Source organism: Barbus barbus (genome assembly GCF_936440315.1).
Source record: "Barbus barbus genome assembly, chromosome: 33".
NCBI lineage: Eukaryota > Metazoa > Chordata > Actinopteri > Cypriniformes > Cyprinidae > Barbus > Barbus barbus.
The window spans coordinates 9,638,855-9,662,140 of record NC_136761.1 but is presented as its reverse complement, the minus strand read 5'-3'; the positions used below and the strand labels follow the sequence as shown (position 1 = coordinate 9,662,140).

Sequence of the window (23,286 nt, the reverse complement as noted above, 5' to 3'; positions counted from 1 at the left end):
CATTTTTATTTATTAATGTAATTATTATTATTTTTTTCCCTCCACAATAGCATTATATATCAAGTATATTTTGATGGAAATAAGGTTGCTGATATCAGAATTTTAGATACCAGCGAAAGTTGCAACAGAAACTGAGAACTAATATGTGACCCTGGGCCACAAAACCAGTCATAAGTGTCAATTTTTTAAAATTTAGATTTCTACATCATCTGAAAGCTGAATAAATACTCTTTGCATTGATGTATGGATAGGACAATATTTGGCCAAGATACAACTATTTGAAAATCTGGAATTTGAGGGTGCAAAAAAATCTAAATACTGAGATACGCATTTATAGTGGTCTAAATGAAGTTCTTAGCTATGCATATTACTGATCAAAAATTACGTTTTGATATATTTATGGTAGGAAATTCACTAAATATCTTCATGGAACATGATCTTTACTTAATGATTTTTGGCATACATTTTTTTTATAATTTTGACACATATAATTTATTTTTGGCTATTGCTACAAATGTACCCCAGCGACATAAGACTGCTTTTGTGGACCAGGGTCACATATAAGTAAAAAAGTCCTCAAACAATTCAAATAAAACAAATGCAACAGAAAAAGATACAAATGAAATAAACAATGCTTTCAGTTTTTCATGTAAGTCTATCCAACTAATACTATTCTACAGAAATTGAACAGTCAAATGTAAAATAAAATATTAGATTTTTATTAAAGCTACAAAGTAATGCACTAAATGCAGTCAAGATTGGTAGATTTTCTCATTTTATTTTGTTTGTTTGATTTATATTTATATGGAAGCTTGTTTCCACCATGGGATAAAAAAATTTAAAAAGTAAATACGACTTTTTATCTTACATTTTTCACTTTTTTTCTCACAATTTTGGGAAAAAAGTCTGAATTATAAGATATAAGCTCTTTTATTCCATGTTGAAAAAAAAGCTGAATTGTGAGATACAAACTCAGAATTCTTAGGAAGAAAGTCAGAATTGCGAGATATAAAATAATTACCGAATTGTGAAAAAAAAACCCCAAAAAAACGTTTATTTATATTTTGCAATTCTGACTTTTTTCTCAGAATTGCAATTTTATATCACACAGTAAGTTCTCAAGCATGTCCTTCAGTAGACTACATTTTACAATAGCAATATTTAATTTGACTGATTTTTATGTTAAGTTTAGACTTTTTAAGGAGGAGCAAAAGCTCACTGCCAAGAAGGAAAAGAATCCGAATTAATGGTTTTATCCTGATTATTGTGTTTTCATAATTGTTGAAAAACAATCGAAAAATTTGAAGCTAAAATTCAATGAATCACACAGCCCTATACTAACTAGAAGTGGTTTCAGTCATTTTTGAGGATTTGCTGCTCTGCTCTGAACCATAGTGAGACGTCTGACTGTCTGCATAGGGAGTTAATGGTGCATTCCCACTGACAGCGATTAAATCACCGCAGGTCGCTGCGCTGTTGGTTGCTTGTAGGCGTTTCAACTCGACTGCAGTATTCAGCCGTGTCTGGCAGCAGATCTCTGCACATCTTTGTCATGTCATACAGTCTCTTTCGCTCAAGTCGAAAACTTGCGGTAATCAGCTTGCGGTAACGCTGCAAATCGGCCCATCAGGCAGCATCCTAACCGAAGTGAAACGATTTGAAACACTACGTGGTCAGTCACTCACAAGTTGCACAGAAATACAGTTCTTCATGTGAAGCGAGAGTGTCTAATGCTTACAGCTGATTCCAGTAGAGTATTACTGCTTGCTTACAGTATGATTCCAGCATATATATATATATATATATATATATATATATATATATATATATATATATATATATATATATATATATATATATACACATACATATACACATACACACACACACACACACACACACACACACACACACACACACGTACATATACATATGTACATACAAGGAATAAATTCTTGAAATATATTTGATTTAGTTAACAGATAAAAAAGGGGGAAAAATCAGTGCGACATGTAACAGCCAACTATGTTGAGTTTCAGTTCATTTTTGTTCTTAATTTGTTCACAGAAAGGAAACTCAAATGGCAGAAAGCAACATCCTATTTGTTTTCTTTATTTTATAAAAGCACAATGTTTTGTTTTCATTGTGAGTGTACACAAATAAAAGCAGACCTTTATACAGTGATGCATTAAGACGATAAGTGTTTAAAGTTGATTCTGCTGGTATAAGGAAACAGTTGAAGTGATCACGGCACACACACACACACACAAAACACATCAGTTCCAGCATTGCTAAAGTGGGTACTTTATCAAAATAAAATACAAGCATCAGCACACCCGCCCCTGTGTCACCATTGGAACGCGACTGAAGTACAAAGCCTATAATTTACATAATAAATAATCGTTTAGCATTCAGATATACGTTACATCGCAAATATGGAATATTTGGATTTGTGCCGAATGAGAGAGGTAGGATACATGAGCACAAAGCTCCATTTCGCAAACAGTTGAGTGCGCAAGCCTTTAAAACAGGGGTGTCAAACTCAGTTCCTGCAGAGTTTAGATGCAACCCTAATTAAACGCATCTGATCCAGCTAATCAAGTCCTTCAGGCTTATTTGAACTACATGGTTTGTGTGCTGGAGCAGGGTTGGAATTAAACTCTGCTGGGCTGCGGCCCTCCATGAACTGAGTTTGGCACCCCTGCTTTAAAGTATACTCCTTTGTCAGTCTATGTGAGAGACACATTCTAGGGGACTTTGTTTTCAAGTGTGCAACTCATGGCATTCGCTGTTCTTCTGCTGGCGGTTATCAAACAGCGTTGCATTGCTGCGGGCACCCCCTTCTGAATTGAGGGTGAATTGCCTGTATTCGTTGTGTGTGTGTATGTATATATATATATATATATATATACACACACACACACACATTACATATATATATATATATATATATATATATATATATATATATATATATATATATATATATATATATATATATATATATATATATATATATATATATATATATATATATATATACATTACATATATACATTTAGTCATTTAGCAGATGCTTTTATCCAAAGTGACTTACAAATAAGGACATAAGAAGCAATCAAAATCAACAAAAGAGCAACAACGTGCAAGTCTTGGTTAACCTGACGCAGTACACGTAGAAAGTTAGTTTTTTTATATAATAAACAAGTACATACAATAGAAAAAAAGAAAGCTAGTGTTTGTTTTACAAGAAAAGCTAGCAGTTGCTAGCAGCTAGCAATAAATATGTAATTGATAGAGGGTCAAATGTGTTTTTTTTTTTTTTTTTTTTAATAAAAAGAAGACAGATAAAATAAAATTAGAATAGAGAGTGCTAGAGTTAGAGGGTCAAATAAAGATGGAACAGATGAGTTTTTAGCCGTTTCTTGAAGATGCTCGGATTTAGTTGGGCAGGTCATTCCACCAGATGGGAACAGTTAATGAAAAAGTCAGTGAAAGTGTTTTTGTGTGTCTTTGGGATGGTACAATAATGCATCGTTCACTTGAAGAATGCAAGCTTCTAGAGGGCATATAAGTCTGAAGTAATTAATTTAGGTAAAGGGGTGCAGAGCCAGTGGTGGTTCTGTAGGCAAACATTAATGCCTTGAATTTAATGCAAGCAGCTATTGGTAGCCAGTGCAAATCGATGAACAGAGGCGTGACGTGCGCTCTTTTCGGCTCATTAAAGATTAATCTTGCAGCGGCATTTTGGATTAATTGTAGAGGTTTAATAGAATTGGCTGGAAGACCTGCCAAGAGTGCATTGCAATAGTATACATAATTATTATGTATTATTTACTATACACTATATAGTATCTACATTATAATAATTTTTTACTTTACATATATAAAGTATATATAAATATTATATACAAACCTTGTATAAAATTGCATGTAAATATTCTATTTAGCAACAATATAATTTTAAATACAATTATTTGAAACATTTTGATGCTTTATTTATTTATTGCTGTTTCTTTTGTTCATCCTTCCATTCATTTGTGCATTCTTTTGTTTGTTTACTCAGTTGTTTTTTGTTTGTTCTTTCTTTTGTTTTGTTTTCTCATTTGTTTGCACGTTATTTTCTTTGCTTGCACTTGGTTTTCTTAGTTTGGTCATTTTTTTGTTCGTTCTTGTTCTGTTGATAATTGTTTTTCTTATTCTTTTGACACTCTGTTTCTTGTTCAGTTCATTCTTTCATTAGTTGGTTGGTTCTTTTGTTTGTTTGTTCAGTTGTTTATTGGTTTGTTTGTTTTTCTGTTTGCTTTCTCTTGTATTAGTTTATCCATTATTTTTTCTTAATTTCTCTCTCTGTTTTTGTTTGTTTGTTTGTTTTGCTGTGCTTTCTTTCGTTCATTCTTCTAATCATTTGTGTATTAATTTGCTTGTTTTCTTTGTTTGTGCTTTGTTTTTCTTAGTTTGGCCATTTTGTGTTCATTCTTCCATTAATTTGTGTATACTTTTGTTTTCTTTCTTTGTTTTCTTAGTTTGGCCGTTTTGTGTTCATTGTTTTTCTGCTAATTGTTTTTTGTTCTTTTGTCTTGTTCAGTTCATTCTAGTGTTTTCTGGTTCTTCCTTTTGTTTGTATGTTTTTGGTTTGTTCTTTTTTTCTGTTTGCTTTCTCTTACATTAGTTTATCCATTATGTTGTTCTTAATTTCTCTCTATTTTTGTTTGTTTCTGCTTTTATTCATAGTTTTTCTCGTTATTTATTTTATCTTGTCTGGTTCATTCATTTGCTCATTCTGTCTTTAGACCAATATTATCCATATCTGCTTCTTCTCCAATGCCAGATATAGAGCCCATGCCACAGGTTTGTCAACAATAACCAAGTCATAATGTCAAATCTGTGCCATAAGCATCATATTTTGTTTGAGAGCTGCGGTGGAAGATAATCAGTGAATATCGAGTGCTCTGGTCTGTTCCTCAAACAAGACTATCATATGACTTCAGAAGACTTGGACTACAGTCAGACAGCAAGCAATTAATGTTCACAACCTCTGAATCTCACGCTCTCTTTGATTTTATATCTGGACTCTGGGCTCTCCTGGGCTCATATTCAGACTGCCTGCAGACTTTTTGGCTAATGAAAGCCAAAAAGCCTTGTTTTATGAAAAGAGGACTAATTGCTACACTGCAAAGACATTTTAATGTATTCGTCCCTTTTATTAAGCATTTTAACTAGTTGGCATTTTAATAATCATTCTGGCTCTTTTCAAGATTCTTTTGACTGTTTAAGTATCTGCAAAACTGACTAAAAATGATAAAATCACAATGATGGCTAAACTGTTTTGCATATATAACAGTTCTGTTTGTGAACATGTTATTTGTCAGTTAACCAAAAGCCCTCTTGCAGTTTGTTTGATAAATATCCCCTAAACTTCCTAAGCACACTTCACCCCGGGCGATTAACTTTGTTCCCTCCTGTGTGTTGTGATCCGTGCTTCTCTGGAAGCGGCACACACACGAACACACACTTACAGACAGATGGTACAGCGCTGGTCTGTGCCAGCGTTATTCTACCCCGTTAGCCAGTATCCAACCGGTCAGCCAATCAAAACCCAGCTTGCTCTCACACAAAGAGCCTCAAGAGTAAATCAACAGACACAATTTGCCAACAATCCTTAGAAGCCTCATTCCCCATTTTTTGCTCTCAATTTAGTAACTTCATCGCTTTGTAAATTTATATGTTGGTTAACATTCAGCTTAATTAAATAAAATTATATTTCCGTTTAATTTTTATGTTTGTTTTATAAAACATTTGCAAGGGCCCATAAGTTTTGTAGCATGTAATACTTCCCCTAAAGTGCACTTGTAACGAGATTTCTTGAATTATAAACTAGTTTTACATGACCACTTTCCACACTTTCTCTAGTCTCAGCATCACATGACGTCCGTCTGATAAATAGTGCAACAAAAAATGGCAAGCCCTTTCTTGTTGTGCTCTGATTGGCTAATTTTACTCTTCTAATAGCTAGTAAATGTGAGTTTTGCTTAGGCTAATCTGTATATTTTCTGGGTTATGTTTGGTAAATGGTTAGGGTTAGGTTAGGGTTAGGGTTAGGTATACTTAACTTTTTTATTTTTTTATTCTACGTTAATTTCTGCTAATTTCTATTGTGAATTTGATTTTATATATATGTGTGTGTGTGTGTGTGTAGAGAGAGAGACAGACTGTAATATTTTTTTCTATGAAATAGAATTAGGGTGCCTAAAAGATGTTAATTTTTATCTGAAATATTCCTTTAACAGCAGCGTAGAAATCAATATTAGTTTCATACATATAAACATGATACATTCATATCCAGAGAATAGAATCTATGCTCTTTCAGTCGGTATCTGAAGTGTTTATAGAGGTGGGTCACACAAACTATATGTTCCAGCTGCCCTCGCAGGGCTTTACATTGTGTCTTCTCAGATGAGACCATGGATCGATAGCGCCCGTCTCTTTAAGTGCATCACCTGCCGTCCACATCTAAAAAGCCTTCAATGCCGCACATAAAGACTTTTCTCTGTATTTCTCTCCCTCTCTTTTTCCCACCAGCCAGCTCTGATGAAGAATAATTATTGCGGTCGTAATAAATCTCTGCATCCATACAGGAGAGATGGACATGTGCCAGCATCTCTGGAGCGCTTCGCTGGGGTTACAGGAAGGCGAGCGTGATTTCCTGTCCTTGTGGTTTGAAGCGTCCATCGGTGGACTTCTCATTACATATATGGAGCTTATAATTATACGTGCTGCAATGAATCTAAGTGCAGACGGCTTTTATTATGATTATGTTTAAAGCACACAGCATGAGAGCGAGTGAACTGATGCGGGAACCTTCTGAGATAATTGAATTGAGTTTAAAAGAATAGTTCATCCAAAATAAAATAAAAAAGCCATCTTTTACTCACCATCATGTCTTTGCAAATCTCATAAATTACTTTCTTTAATGACATGCCGAAGAAGACATTTTGCTGAAGGATAAAGCTGCTCTTGTCCATACTAATAAAAGTAATCCAATTTAATTAGTCAAATTCTAACATGACACCTTTTTGGGTAAAGTATTCTTCTAAGTATGCAGTTTGTGTAAGTTTAACTTTGTTTTATGAAGTTATTGATTTGGAATTTGGAATATTGAAAGAAAAGTTTTGAGAAGTGTTTTTAATTTTGAACACTTTGATCTCTTTATTCCGGTTAGATTTTTTTTAGATGTGTGTTTCTGTGTTTGGGATTTGGTGGCTCGTATTATTGTTTTAGTTTGCAATAATTAATATTTCATTACCCGGCTGGAACGGGCCCTACGGGAAGAATCTGCATTATCTCTGCGAGAAACGCTCGCTCCTCTTCCCTTCCGCTTAGATCTGTTACTAATGCAAATAGAGCACAGCTGTGAACAACACTTCATCTGAAGGATGTAAATGATCGTTTGCCTTGTTTTTACTGAGGGATTTTATACCATCTACACTGCCGTTCAAAAGTTTGGGGTCAGTAAAAATGCTTTTATTTAGCAAGATCAAAAGTGACAGTAAAAACATTTCTAATGTTACAAAATATTTCAAATAAATGCTATTCTTTTGAGCTTTCTGTTCACTAAAGAATCTGTGTTTTTACAAAAATAGTAAGCACAACTCCTCAACCCTGATAATAATAATAAATGTTTCTTAAAGGGGTCACCGGATGCAAAATTCACTTTTAAAATTCACTTTTCACTTTTGTTTGAACATAAATGTGTGTTGGAAGTGTGTGTACACACCCATCCTATAATGAGGAAAATGTGTCGACTCCGGTGCAGGGGAAGACAAGAATGTCTCCGATTGAGAAATTGAGTTTTTTTCGTTGTTGGATGTAATAATGAATAAAGCAGTCATCATTTACTCCCGACGTCTGAGCCGCTGAAGACACAGAGGATTAACGTTTCTTTTGCTTTGAAGGGAATGCGCCGATCCCCAATCTGCCTAAATGTGTCTGTTCGCGCGAATCATTTGTGATCCAGCTTCATCTACAGAAGAAGTGAGTCTAAAGGTTTTCTATGAATCTTTGCAAATCGCCTTTCCTAATAACATGCTAGTTAGCCAGTTTCGTGGCTAAAGTAGAGCTCATTAGCATTTAAAGCAACATGGACTAAAAAAACGGCTTGATAAAAACAGAGCTGATTTTGACCGAGAAAAGGTGTTTTTTACACTACCATTGAGAAATTTAAACTAAAGTATGTTATAGATTTTTCATTAAGACCCCAAAGAATCATATCAACTTGTGGAAAATGGGCATCCGATGACCCCTTTCAGCTGCAAATCAGAATATTAGAATGATTTCTGAAGGATCATGTGACACTAAAGACCTGAGTGCTGAAAATTCAGCTTTACCATCACAGAAATAAATCACATTTTACAATATATTTAAGAGAGAAAACAGTTATTTTAATTCACATTATTACTGTTTGTACTTTGTTTTTGATTGAATAAATCCAGCGCTAGTGAGCATAAGAGAATTTTAAATGGTAGTTTGGTTCACATTTAGTTTGAGATTTTCATCTGTTCTTTGTGCGCTTTGTTGATTTGATATTAACTCTCAATTCATTTTTGCTTGATTTTAGATTCATGCATTTAAAAACAGCAGCTTCATTCTAGTTTTGACTCAGAAAGTCTGTAGTGAATGGTCACAAACTCCTCTTTCGTTGTGCAAAGGGCTGTTTTATTATTCAACCAAAACGCATGCATGAATGCACACTTGGAAAATAGAAAGCCAGAAATAGTACACAATCAGTACACCGGATTTGAGAACTCTTATCATTTGATGGCAAAGATGAATATTTTAAGTGCGGCTGATTTGCACAAAAACACTTTTACTTGCTTCTTATGAAAGATTTTAATAGTCAAACTTCATAATTCATATGACACAGTTGACACTTGAGCCGAACTTTAGACTTAAGAACGGTTGCACAAATAAAGTAATTATCCTCTCTTTCTCTGGCTCTGTTCATTTGCTCAGATTGACAGGTCTGTTATTTTCCTGCGCTGACCCTCTCTGGTATTATCCGGCTTTACTCTGACAGAACACAGCTTTCTCATTTCTGCGATATGTCAGCATTATTGTTTGAAGAGTCTAATTGGATGGGTGTTGCGTAGTATTCATTCAGGAGTTCTGCTGAGTAAACGTTTGCTGTCGTAAATGAGACAAGGTTTGTGTCTGAATTGACTGGTCTGGACGCTGGTTCCTATGTGCTGCTGTGTATATGCGTTATAGGGCTGTGTAGGTGAGAACACCCCGCTTCTTTTGAATTTTCTATTCATCAGATAAAAGAAATGTTTCACAGTTTCTACAAAAATATGAATCAGTATGCTATTATGGTCCGTGATTAAGCATAACATTACATATTTTAACCAAGTTTAAGATGACTGCCACTGAAATATCTCTATGATACTGAAGAAAAAAAAACTAAAAATGGCAACAGCACATACAATTACTGAAACTTTAAAGTAAAGTGAAAACTGAAATTAATAAATGGTATAATAAAAAAATGTAACATTAAAAAATATTTTTAAATATAATAACAAAATATCAAAAGCACATAAAATTAGTAAAATTTTAACTAAAATCAAAATGAAAAGTTCAAATATTAATTAATGCTACAATAATATATATTTTATTTTAACCTTTTAAAAAATCTTAAAACATGAAAAAAAATATTTTGAACAGTTATGTAACAAAATTATTGGATAAAATAATAATTTACTTAAATCTATTTTTGGTGTTGAGTGTCATAATTTATTTTATTTTGTCCTACATTTTGATTTTTATTTCTTTTACTTGTTGCAATGTACAGTCATGGCCAAAAATATTGGCACCCTTGGTAAATATGATCAAAGAAGGCTATGAAAATTAAACTGCATTGTTAATCCTTTTGATCTTTTATTTAAAAAAATCACAAAAATCTAACCTTTCAGTGGATAATAAGAATTTAAAATGGGAGGAAATATCATTATGAAATAAATATTTTTCTCTAATTCACATTGGCCACAATTAACGGCACCCTTTTATTCAATACTTTTACAAACCTCATTTGCCAGTTTAACAGCTCTAAATTTTCTCCTAAAATGCCTGATGAGGTTAGAGAACACCTGACAAGAGATCAGAGACCATTTCTTCATCCAGAATCACTTCAGACCCTTTAGATTCCCAGCTCCATGCGCCATTTTCTACAGAGTTCAGGTCAGAGGACTGGAATGGCCAGCAGAAGCTTGGTTTTGTGCTCAGTGACCCATTTTTGTGTTGTTTTTGAGGTTTGTGTTTGGATTATTATACGGTTGGAAGATCCAACCCATTATAAGATTTATAACAGAGCCAGTCACTTATTGATTTTCTATCTGTTAGTATTTGATAGAATCCATGATGCCATGTGTCTAAACAAGAGTGTCCAGGACCTCCAGCAGAAATATAGGCCCACAACATAAAAAATACAGCAGTATATTTCATTGTACACATGGAGTACTTTTTATCCCTCATGATCATGTTTACCAAGGGTGCCGATATTTTTGTCCATGACTGTATTCTGAGATCCTTCTTCTCAATGCTGCCTTATACTATATCTCTTATTCTGGTGCCTTTTTTTAAGCAGCCATTTGCATCAAGAACGCACCTGTGTTTCCTGTAGCTCGCTGGGTTTTGGATCTAAGCTTCACATTGAGGAAATTTTCATTCATACATACTTTCTGGAGCAATCTAAGACTATCATACATGCCCTTGCACTTATTTTGAAACCCGACCCTGAAATGTGCACTTATGCACACACACATACACACACGTGTGTGTGTGTGTGTGGGGAATGCATTAGTATTCTTCTGGCTGTCTCGGAGCAGATAGATGGGGAGCAGAGCGACGCTCAGGGTCACTGGCATCGAGATGAAAATTTTTCTCTCCGTCTGCGTTATCAGTCTTTTTTTCCTCTACTTCCTTTCTTGCGTGCTCTGTCAGTGCCCTCTCCACCTCATTCTTTCCTTCTATCTCTCTCAGTCTCACTCTCTCACCACCTCTCACCCAAATAATTGGTCCTAAATATATTCTGAATATACCAAACAAAATCAGCGCTAGTGCTGAGTAACATATAATGCTTATTTCATTCAAGTGCTGTTTTGGGGACAATCAGACAGTAATTGTAATCAGTAAACTGATTAATAACCCTGACGTTTGAGTCTTTTTGAGAACATTTTTAACATCTCCAATCATTTGATTCAATTCTCAGTTCATTTTGACTTGTCAAACTGATTTACACTTTTTTTTTTTTTTGTGAATAATTCATTAAAAAACCTGCCTTAAAATGAGTCATTTGTTTACAAGTCAGATTATACTGGGCACACTATAAGCTTGCGAGGGCAATGCAATATAAATATGTGTGGTCTAAATATTGTCTTAATTTGCTTAATGTGCTCAGTCTTCAACCACAAGCCCACAACTCAGCTAAAACCTAATTTTATTTAATGTGATTCTTTAGATTCTGAAACGGCACTGCATAACAAAGTATTTTATTATGGTATTCTGTCCAAAAAAAGTGTCAGAAAATGAAGATGCTTGTTGAAGTTGAAGACAGTGTTGTATGTATTGCTGAAATAAACTGTAAATATTAAAATCTTCAATTTAAAAAACTGATGACTACGACAGTTTACGATTACAACTAAAACAGAAAAAAATGTATAGAAATATTAGAAAAAAACCTTTAACTACAATTAAAATTAAAACTGAAAATATAAAAACAGACGCTAATTCAAAATGTTAATAAATACTAATACATAAATACGTTTAAAATCACAAAGTAAAAATGAAATAAAAATACATTATATGATGTTGCTAAAAAGAACATTACTTTGTGTATGTGCTGTAATGCAATGTGTTTGTGGTTTAAGATTGAAAAAACATGTTATTTTCCATATACTGCGCATTATTGTTGCTCCTCTATGCTCCGCCTTTCTGAAGGGTGTCGATTTTTACAAAACTCATCGTTCTGAGAAGCGAGGTGTGCTCTGATTGGCCAGATATCCAGTGCGTTGTGATTGGCCGAATACCTCAAGCGTGTGACGGAAATGTTACGCCCCTTACCGAATTGTGATGGTGTGTCCCGGTGCGACGAGACAAAAACAATAAAACCCATTATAAACGAGGCATTTATTGCATCCAGTGTGGACATAATTACTGGTTATAATGACTTATACTGTCTTTTTATGCATTGCGTTGCATCGCGCCGCGTAAACATTACCATGTCTGCATTTGTGATTGGAGAAACGACAAACAAGAAGCGCTACTCTACACCGCTCAAAACTCGCGTTTGAGTATTCAGTGGCAAATTCTTTAATTACGAAAACATAGGCTACTTACAGGCTGTGAGTCAGAAGCGCCAGACTGTCCTTGCAAAGTTGGAATTGCCCCACTTTATAGAAACAGCCTTTGTGCAAGCCTGCATTGTAGGCTACTCTCCCTGGTTCAGGAAACAGTCCTCCGTAAAATGCGCTGCACACACTCTAATATTTGGGTTGAACTGTTCTGGAACAGTGTTGTAAATACAACTTAACCACTGATTTCTAGAATATCTCTTTGGGTTTGAGTCTTTGCAACTTTAGGGATCTTATCTATGCACGAACAGCTTGTAACACAGAGAAAGAAAAACTTGAAATCGCATCATATGACCCCTTTAAATCTAAATAGAATTATAAAACATAATAAAAATGACAAACACACACAATAAAATGACTAAGACTTTAAAATTAAAATGAAAACGGATAATATGAAGAAAAAAAGCCAATAAAAAAAAAAAATCAATAAATGCTATAATAATATGTAATTTAGAAATATGTTTAAAATGACTAAAACTGAAATAAATATAAATTACATTTATTTTAAAATGACATTATAAAAAATAATAATAAAAAAAAACAATAAAATGGCAAATTCAGTATATCAACTAAAACTTTCAAATGTAAAATGAAATTTGACTGTCTGTCTGTGTGTAATGAGCAGTAGATTGTGTGGCTTCATGTCAGTGCCACATTCATTTGCCTTTAGCACTCACCTTTCCTTCACTTCACCACACACACACACACTCACACTCACTCTCACTCACTCACCTCTGCTTCACTCCAGGACACACACCTCATCATGTCCGGCCTGCTGACACGCATACACACATACACACTCACACACCTTTTGGCCTGGCCTGTGTGGCCCACACCTGATTACCTTAGATGAGAGGAGCACTCCAGCTGCATTCTGAACACCCACTCTCACACACACACACACACACACACTCATGCTGCGGTTGGGCTTCTCTGCCTCCTGAATTATGATGGACTGTTACATCTGACATTATTTGAGATTTGTAACATTGATATCAATAATTAGACGTTACCTCCCTCTTGTGTCAGTCCTAAAATCATTTTTTTTGAGTTTTGTAAATATTGTTGAATATAATCTAGAAAACTGTAATTTTGTGTTTAGAAATGCTTTCTATTTCTGCGACATTGTGGTTGGAACAACAGTATACTAACTATGACAATGAGATCAGGTAGCCTACTGTTCGTGTGCTTTATTTAATGTTAAAATGGTTTAATGTGAGTTAAATTAAGTTTGTTAGACATTCAACTAAAATGTTTCCATGAAAGATGTCTAAATAAAGTTTTTGTGCAAACATTTTAAGAACAGAGAACTTTGAACAAACGTTCTGTTAATGTTACTGGAAGAACATTTGTTCATGTCTTTGAGAGATTTGCCAGAGTTCTGATAACATTCTCTTTTTTATATTTTATAGTTTTATATTATGTTTGGATGGGTAATCAATAGTATTTTATTGTGCCATCTTTTTGGTTTTTTATGCTTTGTGGGAATTTATCATTTGCAATGTCAGTTTGAGCATTTGATTTATGATTTGAGCAGTGAATTACAGATTTATTTATTACAGGTTTATACTAGGGTTGATAATGAAAATTAAATATCAAAAACAATTGATTTTTGATACAGTTCATGCTTCCCCGGATGAGGAAAAGAAATTGCATTTGAGCATTTGATTTCTCATTTGAGCAGCTGTTTTGAGCGTTTGATTTATTATTTGATCTTTTTAAGCATTTTATTTTAATTTAGTAAGGAAAAAACTTCCATAGAGTAGTTCATTCCATCATTAAACATGTTAAGTACACAGTCTTGGAACTTTGTCTTTTGTTCTCTTATTTTATTTTATTTTATTTTTTTATTTTGTTTTATTTTAATATTTTATTATATATTAAAATTATTAATGTCAAGTAATAATTAATATAATATTTCTGACGTTTGACTTTTTCTAATCTGTTGTAGAAATCAACAAAACGACAAACAGTTTTTTTTTGAGTGTTCAATCGTCTACCTTGTTTTTTTCGCATTTGTCCTTGCAGACGTTCGCTAATCAGGTCCATCTAACGTAATAACTTTGACTCTGTGATGCATTTTATTTACTTAAATGTGATTGTTTATCATTCATTTCAGTGGTTGTGGATTTCCAAGTTACCAAGTCACATGCTCTATTGTAACTTGCCATTCTATTGCACTTTACCAAGTAAGAAGTGTGAAATTCTGAGCTAAATGGAATAGTATTTGGAGCAGTGAGATTTCCGACATGACAGAAATCCAAACGGAAACACCAACAAAGTGTGTTATTGCAAAGAATCTCTGCTTAATGTGGAGGATTTGTTGGGTCATGCCTGTTTATGCTATTATATAGTGTTTGTTTTGAGTTCAAATCATAAGGGGTTTGTCTTTCTGCTGTTTTATATTCAGCGTGTGCATGCATATGTAAGAAGAACATGTCTGCCCTGTTATTTATTCACTGTGTGTGTGTTTTCAGTGGGGATCATAAGGCGTTCCTCTCTGTGTTGGCGGCGGTGTCTCTGGTTCTGATCTTCGTCCTGGTTCAGCGTCACTGCTCGCTGGTGTCTAAGATCGCTCTGGCTCTCGGCCTGCTCGGAGTTTACAGCTATTGCGCTGCCGTCGGAAACGTCCTGTTCCCATGGCAACACAGCAGCCGTGCCGTCTCCAAGTAAGTTTGATGATATTTAAATATCTTATTGACATTCCTTGAATGTCAGATGGTGAATAAATTAGCTCCCCTTATTATCATTGTTGTCGAATTGTCTGAAGTTTCTTCGCTAACTTTATGTCCGTGAGCTCTCACTAAACCTGGCTCTCACTAAATGCGGGGATGAAGTGTTTTTCGAGGGTTTTAAATGTGAGAGCTTGACCTCAGAGGCTTCAATTCTGACTGCCGTGAGCGGAGGTTTGTTTAGTGGAGACTCAGAGATGATTAAAAGGAATAGTTCACCCAAAAAGGTTTTAAACAATTGACGGTAGCCATTCCATTGTATGGAAAAAAATACTGTGAAAGTCAATGGCTACCGTCAACTGTTTGGTTACCAACATTCTTCAGAATATCTCTTTTATGTTCAACAGAAGTTTTGGATGGAACAATCTGAGAATGAGTAAACGATGACAAAAATGTTCGATTTAAGAGGAATTACAGGAAATAAAAAAAAATTAGCTGTGTGCTTGCAGTGCATCTGTCGGTCAAGCATTCTCATATGCATTTATGCACTTGTGTAGAGTGTGTCTGGCCTAAAAGTGTCTGAGAGCACTATTTTATACTATACCAGTTCTTCACACACACTCCTAAAAGTGCAGAGTTTTCTGAGAGACACACACACACACACAGTTCCAGTTTACTCCTGTGACAAAATCTCGCTGCTCGCCTCTTCCCCTTGACATTTACTCTCACCTAATTAAATCTTTGACCTCCTGCCCTTGGTGTAGCGCCACAGGCTGTGTTCCATTACACGCTCTCCATATGACAGAGGGAGCGTGAGCGTGAGGTAATTGGCAGTGCCACCCTGTGCCACCAGAGTCACTCTCACACTCATTAATCACTGCAGGACATTGTTTATGTTGCCCCGGCAACCTCTGGCTCGCCTGTGAAGCAGACGTCCGCTGACTTCCACCCCATCATTTAGACTCGCTCTCTCCCTCGTTTTCGGTCTTTTTATCACATTTTCTGCTTTTGACCCAAATGAATGTTGATTGTAGTGCATTTAAACGGGTAGTTCAGCTAAAAAATTGAGTTTATATTTGTCAATTCAAACCTGTATGATTTGTTTTCTGCTGAAACAAATGCACTGGTTGTTGTTTTTTTTCCCCCATGCAAATCAAATAAATGAGAACTGGGGGTTTGAAGCTCCAAAAAAGTTCCAATTTATTTAAATTGCCTTTCAAGTATAGTGACCAAGCGTATTGGGGTAATCACAAGACTGAATAGGGCAAAAGAGTTCAAAAGAGCCAATCACCTTATTGAGAAAAGCATCATCTTATTGTTTTTCCCTAGAATATACTTGCAGTTTAGCTGTACCAATCGGAGAAATGCCATTTTTGTCATATAAAGATGCTAAATTATATGAATACAATTAATGTTATTGTATTTAATGTTTGTGTATATAACATTTTATTATGCATTTATATATGTTGATATATTTACTTATATACGAGTATGTGTAGTTTTTGTTAATATTTTGAATTCGATCAGATTTTTATATTTTCTGTTTTCTCTTTAGTGTTACCTAAAGTTTTAGTAATTTAATGTTTTTGTATTTGTATCCATTTTAATTTATTCGTTTTAGTTTATTTAGATCTAGTTATTTTAGTACTTTAATGTACACTAATGTTGACTTGGCAGTAGCCAAAATAAGTATTTTATATTTTATTTTATTTCCAGTGTAACAATTTTTTTTTTTTTTTTAGTTAAATTTTATATTTCTTTTCTTTTAGTTAAATTTTATATTTCTTTTCTAAGTAATATTAACTTATATTACTTTTTATTTTGATTAAGTTTGATCAAAAATTTTATTAAATTTAGCTTTTTACACTCTAGTTCAATATGTTTCTGTTATATGTTTCTGTTTGTTAATTAATGCTATAAAAAATGAAATGAAATTCAATTCAGTGAAAATACTGTCTTTGGACAATACCAAAAGATGGCCGTCCAGAGAAGCGACTTTCTTAAGTGAGGTCTTTGGTGATAAATGTTCGACTGTGCCTTTGCCCAAGATATACAATCACACGTGAGCCAACGAACTGTCCATGACAGCTGATTCAGTTCTTCTGTGTGCTGTGTGATCTAGTCATTGACACAGTTAATACCTTTCTGAATAGATATGTAAATCACAGATATATTTCACGCTGCTCTTAGAGGCGTAAACAACCTTGAGTCTCTTTTGCATCTGATTTATTCGTGTTAACAGACCAAAACAAGAATTATTGCACCACATGCATGAAACAAGCTACTAAACTCAGCATGTGGTATTTAGTCCATTCGAAATAGGTTTATGTAAACAAGAAGTATTAATAGCTTTACTGATTTCATAAGCATATTTTTAGCATCTACACAGCCTAATTATGTTAGACAGCGTCACATCTTTTACATACCAGCCAATCCCAGAATGCAATGCAACAAGGTCAGTGAAAAATTAGTACAAATCTAAGCTTGATTTTGAGCTCATTGTTGTTTGGTTTTGCTTTTTTGAAATATTGTTCCGCCTTTGATTAAACATATAGAAATGAAACAAAAGCACAGTCGACTGTAGTGGCGAGAAAACCACAAACACACAAAGGACGGAGTGAAAAGATGTCAGGCAAGATGCTTTTTTTAATTCGAGTTTATGCTCAAAGCTGTTTACGGGGGAAATGATTGTTGTCGGAGAAAGCTGAGCGCAAAATAAATAAACAGGAATTTTGGCAGAGACAAGTTTTGGAGTATTTGAGTGGAGTGTGGGAGCGTCTGAGTTCAGTAGTGACAGTGTGAGATATCAGCTGAAGTGAACATCGTGAACTGTGTAGTCTAAAAGGCATCTTACATGCAGAATATAGAATTCCCACAGTTTACCGTCAGAGAGGAAAACATGATTTCCAAAAGCGCTTCTCAAGGGACGGAGGAAATATTGTGAGCTGTTACAGGACTGGTGAAGTCATAGTGCTTTGAACATTAAAGCTTAATAATTTCTCTTGCAGATATGTCCACAAGCCAGAGAAATGAGCTGAAGCGTAGCCAGTAAATAATACGGAAAAACAAAAGGGAAAAATTCAAATAAATTTTCTTCAGGCAGAGCAGATGTGCTCGCTGAAATAAAAACATTTCCAAGTAGTAACTCCACAGTTGATTACTGGGTGATGAATGTTTCGGTTTACTTTATGTTCAGTAGCTCACATGACTAATGGAACTTTTTCTGTATTTATATATATGACCCTGGACCACAAAACCAGTCTTAAGTCGCTGGGGTATATTTGTAGCAATAGCCAAAAATACATTGTGTGGGTCAAAATGATCGATTTTTCTTTTATGCCAAAAATCATTAGGAGTAATGATCATGTTCCATGAAGATATTTTGTAAATTTCGTACTGTAAATATATCAAAACTTTATTTTCATTGGTAATATGCATAGCTAAGAACTTCATTTGGACTATTTTAAATGTGATTTTCTCAATATTTAGATTTTTGTTTGCACCCTCAGATTCCAGATGTTCAAATAGTTGTATCTCGGCCAAATATTGTCTGATCCTAACAAACCATACATCAATGGAAAGCTTATTTATTCAGCTTTCATATAATACATACATCTCAATTTTGAAAAATTGACCCCTTATGACTGGTTTTGTGGTCCATGGTCACATATGGTCAAAGGTTTGGAATAATTACATGAATAATTAAATCAAAGAAGTCTCTGATGCTCACCAAGGCTGTATTTATTTGATCAAATATGCAGTAAAAATTGTAATATTGTGATATTACAATTTAAAGCAACTGTTTTCCATTTGAATGTATTTAAAAATGCAATTTATTCCTGTGATGTAAAACTGAATTCTGCTTAAAAACATAAGGAGTTAACTGTGTTTGATTTTTGGATATTATAAAACATGCTGGAGGCGTGAATTATGCTTATTTTACAGAATGAACTTTATTTTGTGATTTTAAGTTACATGTTACTCAGAAAGTGACATGCTTTTCAAAAATGTTACATTCAGCTGTCGGAAATTTGTTGATATTTAAAGTTATTTTTTTCCCGGAAAGGAGTGGTTTTGATGCACAATTTGTCTCTTATGACAAAAATCGTTTATTAAACCCATGAAAATGCAGATCCTTTTGTAAATAATAGTAAAAATTACTTTTTAAAACTGTTGATTTATTATTACTCATTAGCAGATTTTGACTGATACTGTATATAAAAAGTAGTCTCTGTATATATTTAAGATTCTATTTTAATATTTAAGAGTCAAAAATTGTTTAATCTGCCAAACATGATTTTATACTACAAACCCAACATGATTTTTTTTTTCTGTGAGGTTACCAATGTCACATTCATATTCAAATAAAGCAGCAGTGACGTGTGTCTGCGTTTAGGGTCTTCCAAAGGCCACTTATGAGACGGTACTGCCCTGCACCCTTGAGAGCACTCGCCTCAAGTGCTCTGCCCTCCAGAATGAGCAGGCCACGGTGCTTGATGCTCACTTTCAAGTGGAATTTGCCCTTTTTTCTCGTTTTTTTTAGATCCAAACACATCTGAAGAGAGTAATTAAAAGCACTCCGGCACACCTGCGTCAGGACGAGGCCCATAAAAAGCTCTGTATTTTTATCCTGATTAATCTAGGGGTATGTTTTATGCTGACACCTCATTTGAGAGTGTTTATGCATGCGGATCCCACATAGAGATGGAAATGAATTCTGCCTCAGATCAAGAAAGAGACACATTACTGTGCGCACACACTCACATATTTCTCTTCTAAAGCACTTTGAGATACTACCGGTGTAAAAAATGTATTAAACAACAAGTGTGGCGTGTTGCGCATCTCGCACAGTTTGTGCTATGAACATGAGTGATATCTCAAATCATGTGGCTTGTTGAGGAGAGTTGTGCTAGTGCTTTTCTGAGCAATCAGATGTGCAATTTTTGCCCGGCGGACAATAAAATAACCCCATAGGGATGGTCTTGAGCTGTATCAATGGACCAGAATATCATTAATTGATTGATTATAATTGATTAACTTTATTAATCCCAAAGGGAAATTCACATGTCACAGCAGCTCACCACACAATAAATATATAAAAGAGAAAAAGCACAATATGGTATTTCATACAGCCCCCCTTGTTTCAAACATAATAGTACACTCTACACCATGTTATACAAGTACAATTTAAAATACTACATCAGTCATCTAATATGACATTGATTTATATCACCTAATGGCTGTTGGTAAAAATGACTTTTTATATCGTTCCTTATGGCATCAGGGCTGAATTAATCTTGAGATAAAAGTACTCACACATGCTTGAATTAGAGAGATGGAGATTGGACTATTTTGGCAACTTTGCGACTACCCTGAACATCACGGCAAAACCCTACCAATGATGGCACAACTTTTGCATGTTTTTATATTAATCATAATAACCTGAAAGTGCTCTGATGTAGGGCTGAAGTGTATTTTTGTTTTAATTAGTGTTGTCAAATGATTAATCGCGATTAATCGCATTCAAAATAAAAGTTTTTGTTTACATAATATATGAGTGTGTACGGTGTGTATATGTGTGTGTGTATAAACGCATGCATGTATATATTTAGGATATATATGTTATGATTATGTTTATATATTATATATATTTATACATAATATTAAATATAATCATTTAAAAATATAAATGTATACACGTAATTTTTTTTCAAAATATATACTGAATGTGTGTGTATTTATATATACATAATAAATAAACACAGCACACATATACTATGTAAACAAAAACTTTTATTTTGGATGCGATTAATCTCGATTAATCATTTGACAGCACTAGTTTTAATGCATTCATTTATTTGTTTGTTTGCTTATTTAAACAAACATATTTTTATTCAATATTTATTTATTTATGCCTATATGTATTTATTCCAATGTTTTATATTTTTTCATTTTTTTGTTTTTTTGTTTCTTTTATTATTATTTTATTTTTAATTATTTGGTCTTTCCTTCTTTTTGTTCATTCGTTCATTCATTCATTCACTTTTCATTCTTTATAAGAATTCAACACCCTAGCAACTGTTATTTTTGTTTCATTTTATTAATGTATTTAAATTTTTTTATTTATCATTTATTCAATATATTTATTATTAATTTTTATATTTCCTTGTTTTTATTTGTATTTTGTGATTAAATTTTTATTGTCTTATTTTATTTTATTTAATATATATTTTTTATTTTCTTTCTTTCTTGTTTGCTCATTCATTCACTTGTTGATTCCTGCAGTTGTTCAGCCTTATTTATTTATTTATTTATTTATTATCTATCAGAATTCAACACCCTAGCAACCACCCACAACACCCTAGGAATCACGGCACAACTTTTGCACTGTGCTCTAGGGTGAAAGGTGAACATATTGTTCTCTCATTTCCTCTAAAACCAGACAGACAGCTGCGGGCACAACAGATCAGCAACACTGGAATTGAATAAAACAGAAAGACGGGGGTGAATGAATAAATAAACAGACATTTCATGTCTTCAGCATATTTATTGAGTTTATGTAAGACGGTGCGTGGGGTCTGTTGTCTGGAGACCGCCGACCACGGTCTTGCACAACATTTTCCTTTATTAGAGCGGGCATTTTTAAATCTGACGCAATATCTGGCAACCCAAACCACTTCTCTTTCATGCATATCACACACACACACTGATATTATTGTTATTTTTGTGCATTTCACACACCTTCAGTGCCAGAAACCTGTCAGACCGAATGAATCGCTGGCAGAACACAACGATTAATGATATTCAGATGAACGCTACACACAAAATGGACAAACTTCAGTCTGGTTGGCTAGATCTGGACAGTTTCTGAGAGTAAGGATGCACAGGTTTTTACTGGATTTGACACAGTTTACAAGGTGTATAATGTTTGTGAATCCAGCACGTTGTAGAATGAGCCTCATTTGCATGCCTAATGAAGATTGACCCAATTTAAATATGCGTGTTGCAGCACTGTAAAAGTGCATACGCAGCTGGTTTTGTTGGACGCTGTAATGTCGAGGATCAAATATGTTCAGATTAATGCAGCATCTTCACTTTCACTGTTATTTGTCACTGAAAACTTTAGGTTATTGGCCAGGTTAATGGCTTCTAGACCGTTCAAGACACACTGCCAGTATGAGCATGAGTTTAGAAGTAAAACATGATTCCAGGGCAGTTATTGTTTTATTTTATTAAAAAGCTATTTGCTGACAACAGCGACCTCGAGTGCAATGATGTTACTTTTAGTCATTCTGTGACACAACAGAGCTTCATAAATGATTATATATAGACTTTCTGGAAATACAGAGTCTCCAGTGGCCTTTAACTGTGCAGTCTGTTCATCCACAGCAGTATAATGGAGCTGGTTTAATAGCAACCTGTCACTGAGGGGGCGGAGTCCACGAGGAACACCATTTGATTAGTGCTTACTGAAGGGGCGGGGTCTGCGAGGAACACCATTTGATTAGTGCTTACTGAAGGGGCGGGGTCTGCGAGGAACACCATTTGATTAGTGCTTACTGAAGGGGCGGAGTCTACGAGGAACACCATTTGATTAGTGCTTACTGAAGGGGCGGAGTCTACGAGGAACACCATTTGATTAGTGCTTACTGAAGGGGCGGGGTCTGCGAGGAACACCATTTGATTAGTGCTTACTGAAGGGGCGGGGTCTGCGAGGAACACCTTCTGACTGGTGCTCAGTCTTCCACCTTTCTTTCTTTCTTAATTAGTTTGATCTTTCATTGGTTTTTCTTTTTGTTCATTAGTTTGTTTGATCATTTGATTTTTTTTGTTTGTTTACTTATTGATTGATTTATTCATTTATTTATTTATTCCTCCAGCTATTCATAAATATTCATTAGTTTATTCCGATTGTTTCTTTTGTTATGTATTTTTATTTTGCTCAATTGTTCATTAATTTTTTTGATCTTTAATTTTTGTTTTTCCCTGTTGTTTATTCTTTTTTGTTCCTTGAATCTTTCTTTTTTAGCTCATTTTATTTAGTTAAGTTTTTTTGTTTATTCCTTGATTTGTTTATTTGATATTTCTTTTTCATTTGTTTATTTGTTCATTCCTGTGATTCAGTATTCATTCATTCATTCTTTGATCTTTCTTTCTTGCCACGTCTCTCTATTTATCTCTATTATGTAAAATTTTTCCTCAGTGTTTTG

At 34.2% G+C, this 23,286-nt stretch overlaps 1 protein-coding gene across 1 annotated transcript in view; it reads left to right on the top strand.

Moving 5' to 3' along the window:
* LOC306853133 (GPI ethanolamine phosphate transferase 2-like) overlaps nucleotides 1-23,286 on the top strand; it is a 118,992-nt gene that overhangs the window by 76,722 nt on the left and 18,984 nt on the right. The window contains exon 10 of the mRNA XM_079390332.1: nucleotides 14,882-15,073. Coding sequence (XP_079246458.1) covers nucleotides 14,882-15,073 — 192 coding nt within the window. The remainder of the gene's footprint in view (nucleotides 1-14,881; nucleotides 15,074-23,286) is intronic.